Genomic DNA, 16,501 nt, shown 5'->3' on the forward strand with positions numbered 1-16,501 from the left:
ATCTTTCTGAACATTGTCTTTCTTTTTTCATTCAGAAAGATTGTCTGTATGTATGTAATGTCTGTAAACAAATTTACTCAAACTCACTCAAAACTACACACATCAATTTATATGATATAATAAGAGGGGAAAAATAGGTACAGTACACACATTAAAGGTGTTATTACAGTATAATACTGATAGAAAGATAAACCAAGTTGGCAATACTTTTGCTTCCTGATTTTTTGGGGGGTGTTTTTTTTTCTTTTTTGTCTTCAAGTCATCCTTGACTCTTAGCAACTGCCTGGACTAGTCCCTGCAGTTTTCTTGGCAAGGTTTTTCAGAAGTGATTTGCCATTGCCTCCTTCCTAGGGCTGAAAGAAGGTGACTGGCCCAAGGTCACCCAACTGGCCTCGTGCCTAAGGCGAGACTAGAACTCACGGTCTCCCAATTTCTAGTCTGGTGCCTTAGCCACCACACCAAACTGGCCCTCAGTGTATTGCTAAGCTATTTCATAAAATAGAATTCTTTCGGTGTGCAAAAAGTATTCAATAAAATGCTACATACATACAATTTATAATAAATCCTGCTGAAAAGAATAAAAACTCTCTTTTATAAACTTGTTTCAGGTGCATATATTGTGTATAGTTAGGTGTGATGGAACTTGATAACACATAAACATGATGGTTGTTCTTGAGAGGTCCTTCTCAGACATCTAGAAATAAATATATTATCATTCCTTAGTGCCTTGGGTTGCATATTTTAGCTATAAAGCCAACTTAACCCACCTCACAGGGTTGTTGTTCTGGGAAAAATAGGAGGCAGGACTATTGTGTAATATGTGTGCATGTATGTATGTATATCTTAAGTTGGCTTTAGTATTATTATATTAGTTTAGTCTGCCATACACACACACACACACACACATATGGCAGGCTAAAAAATATAATAATAATATTATTCTTGTTATTAACAACTTTGGCAAGTCAATAATAATTATTAAATCTGGTAAGTTCCAGACACATGTACTTCAACTTCCAGAATTCTCTGCAATGGTCATGCTGGTTTGGGAATTCTGAGAGTTAAAGTTCACATACTTGGAAATCAACTAGGTCAAAACGCTCAGTTAGCCTTTTGAATTGCTTTAATAATTGTTTTTTATTAGATGATTTCGGCTGTCTAGTGTATAATTGTGGTGTTGATTGTACTTTTCATTGCATTTAATTTATTTCCCTTCCGTTCCCTTCCCTTCTCTTCTCTCACGAACGCTCCAGATTGCGATGCTTGCCCGTATCCAAGGCAACAAGAACGCCGCCAGAACGCGGGCTGCGGGGCAACAGCCGTGGGAAAGGAACTCTAATTCCCAGGATGCAATTCGACATGAAGTGGCGCCATTTTTTAAAAGGAACCTAGATTTAAGAATGATTGATCTTGAGATAGCTGCCATAAAGACCCTTATCTGTACAGTTTGCTTACTAGATTTACCAGATTTGGGCAGCAAAAATCCAAAGGACCATTAGATGACAGCAAAGAGCTACCAACCCTCTGAATCTTTGTCATCTAGCGGTTTTGCGTGGCCCAACCCTTTAGCAGTTCGAAAACATGCAAATGTGAGTAGATTAATAGGTACCGCTTCGGCGGGCAGGTAACGGCGTTCCGTTCAGTCATGCCGGCCACATGACCACGGAAGTGTCTACGGACAAACGCCGGCTCTTCGGCTTGAAACGGAGATGAGCACCAACCCCTAGAGTCGGACACGACTGGACTTAATGTCAAGGGAAACCTTTAACCCTTTTATAAACTGAACAGGGAAGTGAAAAAGCATCCCGGAGTAAGGCAAGGCAGACTATTCTCGTTCTTAGTCTTTCACCCGGAATCGAAGGAGATTTTATTAATACAGGCTCAACTGAAACGTTATCTTCATGGAGCCAGAAAAGTATAGAGTGATGCACAAATGGAATGCCTGGAGCTCATAGAAATTGGGCGTCTATTCCTAACCCTGATCTTACCTAAACGGCATTCTCTTCTTTGTCATTTTATAATTAAGTGGTCTTGGAAATTAGAGGGGAAATAGGTTCAGCTTTAGGGAGACCCCCAGAAAGGACTGCGATCGCCAGGAATTCTTGGCTAGTAGACATGTATGTCTTTACTTTTGAATCTCTATGGTCAAAGGCTAAACGCACAGAGCGAGCGACGCCCGCGGGGCCGTCGCTCTTTTATGTCGTAACTGCGGTGCCAGCATGGAAGGTTTGAGAAGTGCTCCCGAGGTGGGGACGGCAGCCCCTTCAGAACCAGGTCCTGGGGAGCTGCTGGGAGACGGTGAGGGAGAAACGTGAAGGCCGAAGGAAAGGTCCTGCCCTGGTTGTTAGCGTGCTCTTAACTCTCTTTACCCCCAATAAAGACCCCTTGGGTTCACGAGCATTAACTACCTGCGGGGGGGGAGGGGGTCTGCAAAACCACCTGAGCATCGCTAGGCGGCAGCAGAGACTCCGTGCGGTCCCTCTACTGCCACCTCAGGGTGGTATTTTTTCGCAGCTCCTATAAGTTAACCCGCTTATAGGATTGCACCTCCGTTTTTCATGTTCCTGATTCACCACTGGGGAAAGCCACTTTGAGCCCCTCCTGATTTGTAGAGAGTAAAGAAGATGTCCTTGGCCCGAGAGACAAGGCGAGAAGCACGACTCAAACCCAAAACAATCTGAAGGGAGGAGGAAATGACACAGACAGACACGCCTTAGTTTCACAGGGATATTGAGGGGTGTGCTGGGAGTAAAGCACAGTCAGACTTGCAAGATGCTGTTACAACAGTCCATCTTAATAAAAATAGTTTTAGACTTTCCCTGGAGTTGGTTTCTCAGTCTGGTTTACATCATGGGACTGACATGATTCTGGGGATAGAGCTTTGCCTGAATGTTCATTTTGGCTGTTGGTATCATTAGATCAGCTAGAGAAGCTCCCATTACTTATAAAGCTCTGTTCTATTAACATCTTGCTTCAGATGTGGTCTGAGTGCGTGACAACTAACAGAAGTTCCCAGACATGGAATTGTTGAGCTACAAGACATATGTCTGGGACTCTTGGTCTTAAGGCTTTGATTCTGTGTAAGTTTGTTCTGTGTAGAGCAGACTCAAGAATGACTGTTGATTCTCTCTAAGTGGACAAAAGAAAGCCAAGTTTTCTTCTTCATTTGCTTCTGTGTCTCTTTCAGAATGTTATGCAGACTTTTTGCGGGAAGACTTTGATGTAAAGGCATATACATCTCAATCGATTCATCAAGCTGTTATTGCTGAACAATTAGCAAAGCTTGCTCAAGGGATCAGCCAGTTAGATAAAGAGCTCCACTTGCAGGTAAGTACCATGTGTATTACCAATTAAAGATAAACATGAAATAAAATTATCATAGAGTATTCGCTTTCAACAAGAAAATCATTACTAAAATTTCTTTTAGTATGTCTGCTAATGGACATGCCCTCTATACTGGGTGAGGAATTCTGGGAGTTGAAGTCCAGACGCCATAAAGTTGCTGAGGTTGAGAAATACTGCTTTAGAATACACCTACTCATACTAATTTGATTCTACCTGTGCATCAGTAGCCTCCAAGAATGTTCTGTCAGTGGGGCACAGGCAATAGTTTGTTGGCTTGTAAGGAAGTCTCTACATAAGAAATCCTAGCTTGCATGGTCAAAGTGTGCCACAACTGACTAATACTATCTTTACAGTTAGCAGGGAATGCTGCATGTAGCATGACCGTGACTAAAGCTGTTGATTTAGTCTATATCTACTCTAACTTACCAGTTAGGTTAGATCAGTGTTTCTCAACCTCAGCAACTTTAAGCTGTCTTAAAGTTCAGGGCTGGCTGGGGAATTCTGGGAGTTGAAGTCCACACAGTTTAAAGTTGCTGAGATTGAGAAACACTGGGTTAGGTTAAATAATCCTGAAAACAAGTCCTGCAATAAATAAATAAGTCCTAATTAATTTGTGGTACATTAAGATAGGGCCTCTGTGAGTTGTTTGAATTTCTTTCTCAGATGAGAAATGGGCAAACTTTAGAGGTAAGGCTGAAAATCCATGTCTTCATTTGCCCTGTTTTCAACAACTCAATTTTCTTTCTCAGATTCTGTGAATACCCTGCCAATCACGTTCTCTCAACCCAAAGTACATCACAGGTGGTTGTTATATAGAAAAATGAGGAGGAAATGCTATATGAATCATATTTAGCTCCTAAAAGAAAGGCAAGATGTAAACCTAATAAAGAATTAAACTTGTGTTAGATTTGTGTTACAGATTTGCACCATGTGTTAACCCTGCCATTATTTACTTAAATTCTCAAAAGACCTTAGAAGAAAACCTTCATCCAAGGTATTGAGTGAAGTTAGTAGTTCTGAGATAACAGGAAATTTTTTTACAGATCAGTAGCTGCTTAAACAAGTGAAGATGGGCAAGGCCCAACCACAGTTAAAATCAACAATTAAGATCAAACAAAATTACACAAACACTCTAAATCCAATGTAAACCATAAGAATAACACTTATACAAGAATAAAATCCTACACCTGTAACTGGACACCCTGCCATCTGACTTAACGACCAGGATGCAGAGAGTTGGAAACAAAAGGTAGTTTTGACAAAGGATTAACTCAAACCGTGGATTTCCAAAGATCTGTACTGAGACTGAGAGCCAGTTTGGTGTAGTGGTTAAGGCTCCAGGCTAGAAACAGGAGACTGTGAGTTCTAGTTCCGCCTTAGGCATGAAAACTGCTGGGTGGCATTGGGCCAGCCACTCTCTCTCAGCCCTAGGAAGGAGGCAATGGCAAACCACTTCCAAAAAACCTTGCCAAGAAAACTGCAGGGACTTGTCCAGGCAGTCTCTGAGACACGATTGAGTGGATTAAAATATATATATATTGAGACTAGTTGTCAAGCCCAGCCCAAGAACAGTCCATTCAAACTCCAGTTCTTTATTTGCTCACACCGTATAGACAGAATCTTGCCAGACTAAAGCTACTCTACCTAACCTAAGGGGAAATAACCTGGGAATGCTGTAGGGCAGGGCTATCCTGAACCTCTTCGTTTTCCCACCATTGCCTCCTGGACTGTGCCTCCGCTTATCCCCTCCACCTCCTTGGAATGTGCTCCCTCCTTCCGGAGAACCCGCGGCACCGCCGAAACCCACTACACTAGTGCATATTAACTTATTATTCCTACATTATCTAAATTATGGATGAACAGTGAGGTTCACAACTTGCTGACAATTCCAGATTAATAGACCTCTCTATGGGTGTTCCATAAACATTAGATTGGCCATTTTGAGCCTGAAAAGTGAAATGCAAATCCATGGTCTAATCTTGCATGGTATATTCTTAAACCATGCTTTAGTATCAGGTTAGCATCAGTTCATTTTGGATGAAATATTAAGATCGATATACAGCTGCCAGGAGGTCTTATATTTAGCACTGCAGATGCAAATCCTGGACAGAATCATAGGAATCCTTCCACAAATTCTGCAAACATTGCATTTTGAGTTTGTGCCACTCAGACATCAGATTCCATCCTGTCTGTCTGTCTGTCTGTCTGTCTGTCTATCAGGTTTTTATACTTGCTCATCTCAGAAACACGAATCTGGGCAGTGTACAATAAAACAAACAAAAGCAAGTCTAAAATAACAGTTAAAAATAATTCAGCATAAACATAAATAATACTGCAGGAGAATGGAATTCTACACACAATACAACCACTTGTATTTCCATGGGATCCCCAAGCCTGCTGGAAAAACCATGGTTTGAGAGAGACCAATAGGGTCTTTTTAAATACTTTTTAAATCTAAATTACTTTTTGGGCTATGATTGATATTTTCACTTTATAGGTAGTTGCAAGGCATGAGGACTTGCTGGCACAAGCAACTGGCATAGAATCTTTGGAAGGTAAGCGATTTTCATTTGTCACAAAATTTACTGAGGGCCTTTGAATGTGCTTAAGTGTAGACCTTCTAATAAGTGCGCATCAGTCTTATGTTCTAAATCTCCGGAGAGGTATTTTTAGGAATGCCGTCTAGGGAGTTGGTAAATAAAAAATGATAGAACTCACAGTGGAGAAAAGGAATGTAGAGTAAACACATATATCTCCAATCATTCCTCATAAACTGTATCTTAAACACTAGATCATGTGGTTTTCAGGTGGTTTTATTTTGTATTAATGCACAACAAAGTCAGATTCCAAAACAAATTCCAGAGATCTTATTTTTATACATTTATGTTCCCATAGGGTATATTTATTTTTTTATTTGTCTGAATTTATATCGGAGACTAAAACAAGCATACCAGAAAACAACAAAACCAGTTATAAATATCAAGATGTCTGCAAAAAGCTGTATATTTAAAACTATCGAGATTCTGCAGATTGCTGTACAATTGAGTGTCTAGTAGCAATAATATTTGCAATCACCTTGGTGACTGGTCTAGAAATGTTTAGAGCAGTGTTTCTCAACCTTAGCAACTTTGAGATATGTAGACTTCAGATGGAACTGGGCCACTTAGCTGAAAAGGTATCTCATCTTTAATCCTGAAATATTAGATGTGGCTATTTCAGTGTCTTACATATTTATAAGCCATGTTTAGTGAAAAACATGTTTCAAATTTAGTCAGTGTTAAGGGGATTTATGATACCTTTTTTTGAGCTGTTTATACTGAGGCTGGGCAATGTCTGAGAAGGTGGAGATACGTAGTTCAGAGCTGGCACATTGCGTTCTCCAAGGTTTCTTCTGCGGTTGCAAATGTTTCATTACCCTATTGGGTGTCATTCTTAGTGCGGGATGAAGATTCTATGTAGTAGGATAGGGAAACATCTGCAACACAAGCTCAGGGCACTCTAGCAGTGCAAAATGTTGGAGAAGCTGGGGGCTGCAACTCTGCCTCCTGACATTCTGGAGGGCTGTAGGAGAGCATCTGTTAAGATGATACAGGTAGTCCTCGTTTAGCGACCACAATTGGGACTGGCAACTTGGTCGTTAAGTGAAGTGGTTGCTAAGTGAAACTGCGACTGTGCTTATGATCTTACTTCAGCTTTCCTATGCGTTACAGACCTGCAAAGGTTATAAATGCAAGGATTGGTCATAGTTACTTTTTCATCACCGTCATAACAGCGAATGGTTACTAAATGAGGCAGTTGCTAAATGAAGACTACCTGTACTATCCCCAGAAAGATATTAGCATTTATTCAGGGTTTAATCAGTCCCCATTCTTAACCAGAATGCCCCTAAATTGACAATTTCAGATGAGGGGGAGTTTAAAGGTAGGAATGGGAATGATTTACCTCCTAGTGGCTTCCTATTCTCACCGTAAAATCCCAAAGAAGCGTGCTGCTGAAATCAGTGTGTAACTCTGGAAGTGCTAGAAGCTGCATGCAGGCTGCAGAGTTGCCCATCCCAGCTTTACACCTTAGTTTAAAGTACCTTAAATACAGTATATGATTTCAGAAAGCAAATTTAAACTGTCCTGAGCCAGTTTCCTTTAAAGTCAGACTGTCGTGTTTTATTTATTTATTTATTTATTAAATTTTTACGCCGCCCAGTGACTGGGTGGTTTACAAGTTATTTAAAACATGAAAACAAGAAGAACCAAAAAAAGGGTAGAGATGGCAGAATGACAAACCAGGTGGAAAGAAAAGAAAGCAACCCAGGTCAAAAGGGGGCTTCGGCCATCCTCACCAAAGGCCTGGCTGAAGAGCCAGGTCTTCAGGCCCCTTCAAAGCCCCAGCAGGGTAATGTACAATATGACGTACTTAGTTATATTGCCAGCAGGTGGAGCAGTTCTTAATCTATTTTCTGCAGATAACTTTGCTGGCTACATAGAAACGTAGTTGCATAGAACACAACAGAGACGTACAAAAATATGTGCAAGCAATCTATAATACAGATATGGGTAATAGAATTTTTAGTGAGAAAGTGCTTGCAGCACATGAACTAATAAATATAATTACATTCCTCCTCCTCCAGTGCCGTACTGTAAATGCAATACTGTAAGCCACTTTGTTTCATAGAGAAGTGAGATATAATTCAGATCCAGAGAGGAAAAAGTGCTTTGGAGGGGATGTGGGAGCATAGTAGCCCTCTGGTCCCTGGAAAATCCACATTTGAGTTGAGGCAGCCAAGGGTATGATTATCTTGTTGCACCTGTCTGTGCCTCCTTAACTCAAACGCAAGATTTCCTGGACCTATCAAGCTACATGCAAGTTCAGAAACAAATATGGCTTCTTTAAGGAGGCTCCAGGAAACGCAGTGAATGTACCCATGTTCTCTCCATGGATACATTTTTCTCTTTGGGACTGAATATTTGCATGTCACTAGTGGAGAACATACTGTGAACCCAGCAGGTGATACCATTATTTGAAAGGTTCTCATTGATACCAAAATCCAAATAAGGTTTTGGAAGATCCCTGGAATTACTGTTAGTACCATAATGGGATACAGTCAGGCCAGCTAGACATAAATTCCTTTTGATACTGTAGGTTGGAATTGGAGCAGAATAAGACAAGTGCTTTATTGTCATTGATTAAAAAAAAATCCAGTGATGATTTTCTGGTAAAAAGATTTTCTCATTCAGATGCTATGAAATACATTATTGGGAACTCTGCTCCTGCCTTGAATGCTGCTTCTCTTCAGTATTTAGTTTTCTGTTGCTTGCTGGTTGGTAAAATACTCCAGAGATAATGGCGGTCTGTTGTCTACCATCTCTGCTGCTTCATCATTGCCCTGGCCTAGACATGTACCCTACTGATATGTTCAAATGATACTCCATCTTCTGGAAATAAATATTAAGATCAGAAATTGATTTGGAATCTTTTCCATGCAGACGATGTGTTTCAGCAATTCAGTCCCCAAATGGCTGAATTATGACCTTAGAGGAACAAATGTGTGTTCTTTCTGTAACACTCTCCTTATATCTATTAAAAATGCTTTAAGTGCTTTTCTACTGGGCTGATATGTGATTTAGGAGTAGTTCCAAACTGCAAACCTAATCCTTCAGGGGTGCAGCCCCATTGAATAACCATTGACTACTGGAATCTCTGTTTTGTCTAGAATTAGCTTAGTTAGTTGGTTTATTCCATTTGATGCTGTCCACATCCAGTCCATAACTAGGCAAAGCTAATTATTCAATAGTCACCTTGTCATCACTTGGAAAAACAAGTGATCATTGTCATTACAATGCATTCCAAGCTGTAAATAGGGGATGACGTTACTCAATGGTTTCATAGTAATGTGTAAAAGTTAAAAAAAAATCAGTTCCTGAAGAACCAAAGATTGAATGAGGAACATTTTGGGGCTGATAGGTACATTTGAAGCTTTGAGAAGAGTGCTCTCACTAAATGACTGCTAGCGTGAACATGGCCAGTCAGGAAATATCAGCTTGCCGTTCTCTTTTTCTGGACATATGAGTACACTTCCCAACAAGGCACTTATTAAACATTTTCTAAGAATATGTATAGGACTCAGAAACACTTTCAGAAATAAAAGTTCATGCTTTGCAGTGTGCCGGCTCATGTATTTTATTATTCATAAACATAATGTAAAAGTAAAATCAGGCATTGCAGGAACCCTGACAGGGGTCAAGAGAGGTGTGTAGGGTATCTTCCAATAATCTGAACTGATGAACAATAATCTGCCATTAGGAAATATTCAGGCAAATAAGGCCAGAATTATGGTAACGCAGTGTTGTGGAGTGCTGTAGTAGCTAAATGCTGCAAGATATCCTGGTTAATGATACTGAATGCCTCTGAGAGATGCTGGAGAATCAGGAGGGGGTTGCTCTTTCCATCTGATTATTAGTATGGGTTATTCACCAAGATTTTTTTTAATCATATGGCATAGCAGTTTGGTGTTCATGCTGCATTTTTTTCTTGCAGGGAAATCCTTGTGAGGTCCAGCAGCCAGATGTGTAGACTATTTAGCCGTGACAAGTCATGTTGCCCGGGGTGCACCACGAGGAGGCTAGTCTGAGTTGCACTGAGTTGGGCTGAGAAAGAGTGACTGGCCCAAGGTCACCCAGCCGGCTTTCATGCCTAAGGCGGGACTAGAACTCACAGACTCCTGGTTTCTAGCCCAGCAGCTTAACCACTAGACCAGACTGGCTCTCCTATTCACCAAGATGGCTATAGCTGTTTTAGCCTCCAAATGGAGCCTGGGCTCAGTTTTCGCATTTAAAATTTGAACCGCCTTAATGATTATAAACTGGTTGCAAACCTAATACATATACTTTCCATTCTGTGAAATAATGCTTCCTTTATGTATAAGTGACTAAGCATTGACAAATGTGTGGGTTGACACATTCTTATGGCCTCATTCTCATATGCTGAGCCTTCTTGGGTCCATATATAGAATTGGACTCCTACAGACATATGACTTTATACTTGAGATGGCATCTCTGTAGTCTGAAAGATGTGTGAAAATGTAATTATTATAGCCTCTTCGGGAGAAAAATACCGAGAGGGTCTTTTGACAACAGAATGCCATAGATATGATAGTATTTCCCTGTTTTGCTTGATTTTTTTTTTCATTTGGAAGGATATTTATGCACTGTTATTAGCTTGGAAATCTGTTCTTATGTAATTAACTGTGTTTCCCCTAAGATTTTTTTTTTAAGTAATACAGAACCAAAGTTTTGCCAAATTCTGCTACTATGTGTATATCCAGATGCTTTATACACATTTAAGAAATTAAAGCACCTGGATATGCACATAATAGCAGTATAGAGGCCAGGTAGTTCATCATTATGCTATTGGGTTGTACCATTGTGGCCACTCTGATTACAGTTAGGCTCTATGGATGAGTGGTTATTACCTGGAGGATTGAAATGCATGTCCCATTTAATAGCAGAAGACCCTCCTCTTGGCTTAGTCTGGGGAATTCTGGGAGTCCACACATCTTAAAGTTGCCAAGGTTGAGAAACACTAGTCTAAAGGCTTATAAAGTCTAGCATTTTGTTCCCAAGGCAGTCAGGTTAATGCCTACAGCAGTGTTTTTCAATCCTGGCAACTTTAAATGGATTTCAGCTCCCAGAATTCCCCAGCCAGCACTGGCCTACAGGAAACCAAACATGAGCATAGTCCACTGACATTTTTTAAATATCCTTTCACCTAGTAACTGGTTGAGGATTGCTATTGGCATTCAAGGCTTTTCTGTTAATGGAGAGCTTTAAAAATTCTGTGGTTCTGTAGGATTATCCCTCCATGCTTTAGATTTTGAGCTGTAGGTTTTGAACAGACCAACTGCATGGGATTTAGCTTCTGCTGGGCCCTTGTTTCTGATTCAGTTTCTGAATATTTTTGCTTATATAAATGAAATAACACCATAATGCTTGGATTCTTAATTCATTAGTGTTTTACCTTGATATTCAGCTGCAAGGACTGAGATACTGGTAAAAATTATGAGTAAATTTAGAAGGTATTTCACTGCTAGGCTGTAAACTTTTATCATTTTTACAATGAATTTAGTGATTTTATTTTCAGAATATATTTACAGTTGGATTTTTATGATTAAGTCTAATCAGCCTGCTATTATATTTGGTTGCATCACCTGAAATGGGGATTTTTGCAATACAGAAACAATTCTGGGTGGTCTGACTGTTGAATATAAGTGTAGTGGGTCATAGCAGTACCGTAGAAAGATTAATATTTTGTGCATCCCTTGAATCAGATACCATACATATTTTCATCTTAGCTCATTTGATTGATTCTTCCCCCCACCCAAGAATGGATTCTACAGCCCTGCTTTGTCTGTCAAAGTTGTACCCGCACGCTGCCAGCAAAGCCTTGTAAATGCAGCATAATAGCTATTAATAGTACTAACTGTCAGCAGACCAAGTGTTCTTGACTAACTGGATTCATATTTTAGCCTGCTGTAGCAGCCCATTGTCTTGCGTTATTGATAGTTTTGGATTGAGATGGGGGGCGGTTTTGATTCAGATGCCCAGTCCATCACAAATGTCCTTGTAATGTTGACCCAGTCGCAGGGAAATGGATGTGGATTTATTCTTCATAGCTCCTAAGTGCAGGACAAGAATCAACAGGTAGAAGCTTTACAGAGGGAATTAAGGAGGAATTTCCTGGCCATGAGAACTTTTGAACAGTAGAACAGCCTGCCTCCTGGAGTTGTGGGGGCTCCATCATTGGAGATTTTCAAGCAAAGGTTGAGCAGCTATTTGAGATTCCTGTCCTGGGTAGGGGATTGCACCTCCAAGGTCCTTTCCAACCCTGTGTTTTTGTAATTCTCTACATCACCATTTCTTCATCTGATATCCACACATTGTCCCTATAAGCCATCACTCTCCACATGGCCATTCCCACCACCTGTCCTTGAAGAGAGAAGTAGGGGGGGCTGGTGAATGATAATCCAGAGTCAAGTCTTTCAGCTTGATTCTTCTCTTTCCCTGCCTCCCCCATCCCTTGGGAAAGGCTCCTCAATTTCTTTTGTTAGCTTTAAAATAATACTGTGGGGGTTTTTTTTTAACAGATTTTATATTGCTTGTAAGCTGCTTTGCAAGATTTTTATCCTTAAAGGCAGGATACAAATAATGGTTATAAGTAGAAATGCAGTGCTAGCAGTGTGATTAAAACCTTAGTCCTATAAATCTTTTAAGTTTGACATTGAGCTCCGTAAGACTTCTGTACATTCATTGGATTACTTTGTACTGCTAAATATTCTTAGAGGTCCCATTGATTAGAATGAGATTTGAGCAAATGTGTAGGTTAATGTATAAATGTGAGAAAAATAAAGCCCCTTGTACACTGAAAATATTAGGCTCATTATTAACTATTAAAACATTTTAAGATAGTATTACTTTCTGAAATTTCCTAGCTTATTTTAAGCTCTTTCCCTTAACTGGAAAAAAAAAGCAGCCTTTATCTCACGTGAAGTAGTTATTTTGGTCTGTTCCTCTGTCTTTCGTGCAGGTGTTCTTGAAATGATGCAGACCAGAATTAGTGCCCTGCAAAGTACTGTTGACAGGTATGCCATCTGTGTAATGTTGTTGGAAGTTTTAAATTCATGTGTATTACCCTGATTTCTGAAACATGCCTCATTTTCCATTAGAATCAAAGCCAAAATTATTGATCCCTACAACCGAATCGTATCCCGCACTGCACAGTTAGCAAGGCTTCAGGTAAGTTATTCTCTCTTCTTGTTCTCCAGAAATACATTTCTTTTGACTGCAAAATAGCATTTCAAAGAGCTGTATAACAATTGTGAGAGGAACAGATATGAGCGTTTTTTTTAGAACAGTGTTTGCAACTTCAATATTTGAGCGAATTAAAGATGGGCAGAGATAACCGGATGGTCTTCTGGTTGGATATACAGGGTTGCTATAGTTACTTGTCGGAATGGGAAACACTCCCAGAATAAATAATTAAAATTATTGCATAAGAATGGTGAACACTTCAAAAATCCTTACAAAGAAAAAAGTAAATACAAGCAGAAAGGAATTTTTCATTACAAAATTTGTAAAGCACATTTACACATTTTTCAGAGCCTTTCCCCCCTGAGTTGTTTTCTTCATTGCCTTTCAAAGTAATATTGGGAAGGCTTCCCTCATTTTAGATCTGCCCAATTGCACCCTTAGTTTAGAATTTGGTTCTTTGTCCTCTCTTCCCAGGAATTAAAAAATGCCATTTCCTGGGATTGATGGAAACCAAATAGAAAACAGTATATAGCATTATGGACATCCACTAAGAAACCTTTTTTTTAACCTGACATAATCTTGAAAATGCTGTTTGTCAATCATCATTAATTTTTGACAATTTTTTTTCAAAAAATCCCAGATACCTCAGAATTAATGTCCTGTTCTCTCCAGTTTCATATATTCAAATGCTATTTTATTGTGATTCATGGACATAATTCTCACTTTTTCAGCCTTAGCAGTAGACAGTGCTTTTCTTCCCATGTTAAAGAGTAGGGAAAGTGGACTTTATAAAAAGAAGCATTATTTCTTTATGTATCTTAGTTATACTGTATTTCCTTTTAGCACTATAGGTCCTCTTGATACCTTCACGAAGATAGCCTTAAGATGATAATTGTGATTAAATGGTACAAAATTAGCAAACCATAACATTTCAAGTTTGTGTAGCAAGCTTAACCCAATTGTATTTTACATGTATCCGTTCAACTGTGTCAAACATTGTCAGAGCTCTAACAATAGCTTTGTCCTAATATTTCATTTCTGCTTGGCCTCCTCCTTGACATCTGTTTGCTTGCTAAGAACTTCTGAAAGCCGTAATATATATTCCCCTCCACAACTGCAGCAGCCTTACTGTTTAACGATTAAGAGCTTGTGTCATTAATCCCATCCTAGGCTGCATCTAAAATGACTTAAAATAAAATTATGGGGTTTCCTTTCACAGATTGGCATTTACTTCCCTTTCTAATGGCCTACTTAGGCGTGCTCCTGAGAGATTATATTAACTGAAATGTCTGAAAAGTATATTATAAAATGTAGAAAACTATGATGAAATTGGAGGAGTATTTTTCACTAAGCAATTTTAGATGAAAAATGGTGCTCCATTTCCTTCGTGTTCTTTCATTTGCCAGATTGTTTGTTCGGCTGTTGATATGTCAAGCTCGTAATGCCAGGACTGCTGATTTTCTTTAAGTGCCAAAATCCTCATATGATCCAGTGGCCTACATAGAATCAGGAGCAACTAAAATGCTTCGTTTAGAAGCATTTTATAGCTGGAATCTTTAAATTGCCTGCATTTCAAAGTGCTGTCCCTTGGATCTATGAGAATGTGAATGTGACAGATACAAAGGCATGTAGGAAAGATCAACCAACTTCATTCACTTACTTGTAGAATTCACACCCTGCACCCACCTTGGAAAATATATAGAATGTAATTCTTATGTAGTTCAGTACTGCTTACTAAAAGAGTCTATGAAAATAGATGTTTGGTCATCTTCACTGATTACATGCTTTCTTCTCATAACTTCAGTTTTTCCATTCCTATATCTACCTCACGTGCGCTGTATATTTCCACATCCTATGCAAGCTCAGCTACTGAATTTTAAATTACATATAAATGAACAGAATGGTTTGCTTTAAATAATGGATTAAAATCATGATGTTAATTACCATGGAGGAAAATTCCCCTCCTAATAATTGCATATTTATTTCATTCAGTGGTGTAACAATTCAAATGTACTGGTTTGGAACTAAATCGAGCCCTAATGGTACCAAGGAACGTAATCCAAATCCTAGGGTTGTATAGTCCACAAGTCTTTATCACTGAGTGGGTTTAGAACAGCAATTATGCAGTGAATGATTTATGCTGGTTGTTCTATACACATAATTAAAGTCATTAAGCAAGTTCATTTAGCTGAAGATTTAATTGCATAAAACTAGTTGGTGAAAAGGATGCTACTTCTCCCTGACATACATTTGAAAGTCACACTATGCTAGTAAGGGATGAACAAGCTTTTGGTTTGAAAGTATTACTGCAAGGAATAGATTGGAAGCATCCACTTTTTTTGACCTTTGGTGTTTGTTATTTAATCTCAACAGTTTAATCTTGAAATTGTGTGTTACAAACACAAAATAAGATCAGATTGAGATTTCTGATCCTGACCAGTTTGGATGAACCAATCCTGGTTGGGATGAATTAGAAAACTGATTAGTGAAGAATGAACTGCTGCTAGTCTCCTTGGGACTGAGCTGGAGCAGGAAAGGAAAGAGAGCTGTTTTATATACGTACCTATACCACTAAATTCTGGTTTAACACTGCATCTTAACTACAACTAAATGTTCCTGTTACTGGATCGTATTTATACTGTTACACTTCAAATGCGTTACAGGTCTACCCTAGTTCATTGTTACAGAGAAGAGTACACTTAATTCATTGTTTTTGATACAGAGATCGCTGGAGTCAGTTGTAAGAGATCATGAGTATATACTACTATGTTTTAGTAGTACACTGAGATATAATGTAAATCAGGTTATTTTTACATAGCATGGTATAGCTATGTGGTAATCTGTATGGAAGACTCTAGTATGTGTAAATTATGCCAATTTGTAAAATTAGGCATGCTTAATTTGTTTTCTAAATTCTCCTTTGGCATCCATTAAAATTGATTATAAATGATGTTAGGCCAGTCATATTCCTTTTTGAAGTTGATAGCAAAACTGGAAAGTTTTAATAGGGAAGAACAACAGCCATTATCCTCTATAGTAGTGTTTTTCAAACTTGGCAACTTTAAGATGCGTTCCCCAACCAGTGTGAAAAACACTGTTATAGAGTTCTCTCTGTGGGCATCTGCCTGGGGGGAAGGGCAGTCATGACATACAAGCTATGATGTCATTGCACAAACTGATTTATGCCATTTGCATCCTTTGCATTATGATGTCCTGATACATGTGATGTCATTGTGGCTGCTAGTAAATGCTTGTGATGGTTTCATTGTGGATTTATGACTAAATGTTGTTCCATCCTTGTAGGGTGGCTAGCAGTTATAAGCTTTTGTGGGGTATTTTACCAACAGTATATGCTA

The 16,501-nt window shown here is 39.1% G+C and overlaps 1 protein-coding gene across 2 annotated transcripts in view; it reads left to right on the plus strand.

Moving 5' to 3' along the window:
* The first annotated feature begins 2,216 nt into the window (after nt 1–2,216).
* The window catches only part of COG5 (component of oligomeric golgi complex 5), a 139,224-nt gene continuing 124,939 nt past the window's right edge, over nt 2,217–16,501 (plus strand). The window contains exons 1-5 of one of the 2 annotated variants that reach the window (XM_063308002.1): nt 2,217–2,298; nt 3,188–3,327; nt 5,843–5,900; nt 12,922–12,976; nt 13,061–13,130. In XM_063308002.1, coding sequence (XP_063164072.1) covers nt 2,220–2,298; nt 3,188–3,327; nt 5,843–5,900; nt 12,922–12,976; nt 13,061–13,130 — 402 coding nt within the window. In that variant the 5' untranslated portion in view covers nt 2,217–2,219. Of the gene's footprint in view, nt 2,299–3,187; nt 3,328–5,842; nt 5,901–12,921; nt 12,977–13,060; nt 13,131–16,501 lie in introns of those variants that run through there. The other variant, XM_063308003.1, reaches the window with a different exon arrangement.

Source organism: Candoia aspera, chromosome 7 (genome assembly GCF_035149785.1).
Source record: "Candoia aspera isolate rCanAsp1 chromosome 7, rCanAsp1.hap2, whole genome shotgun sequence".
Classification (NCBI taxonomy): domain Eukaryota; kingdom Metazoa; phylum Chordata; class Lepidosauria; order Squamata; family Boidae; genus Candoia; species Candoia aspera.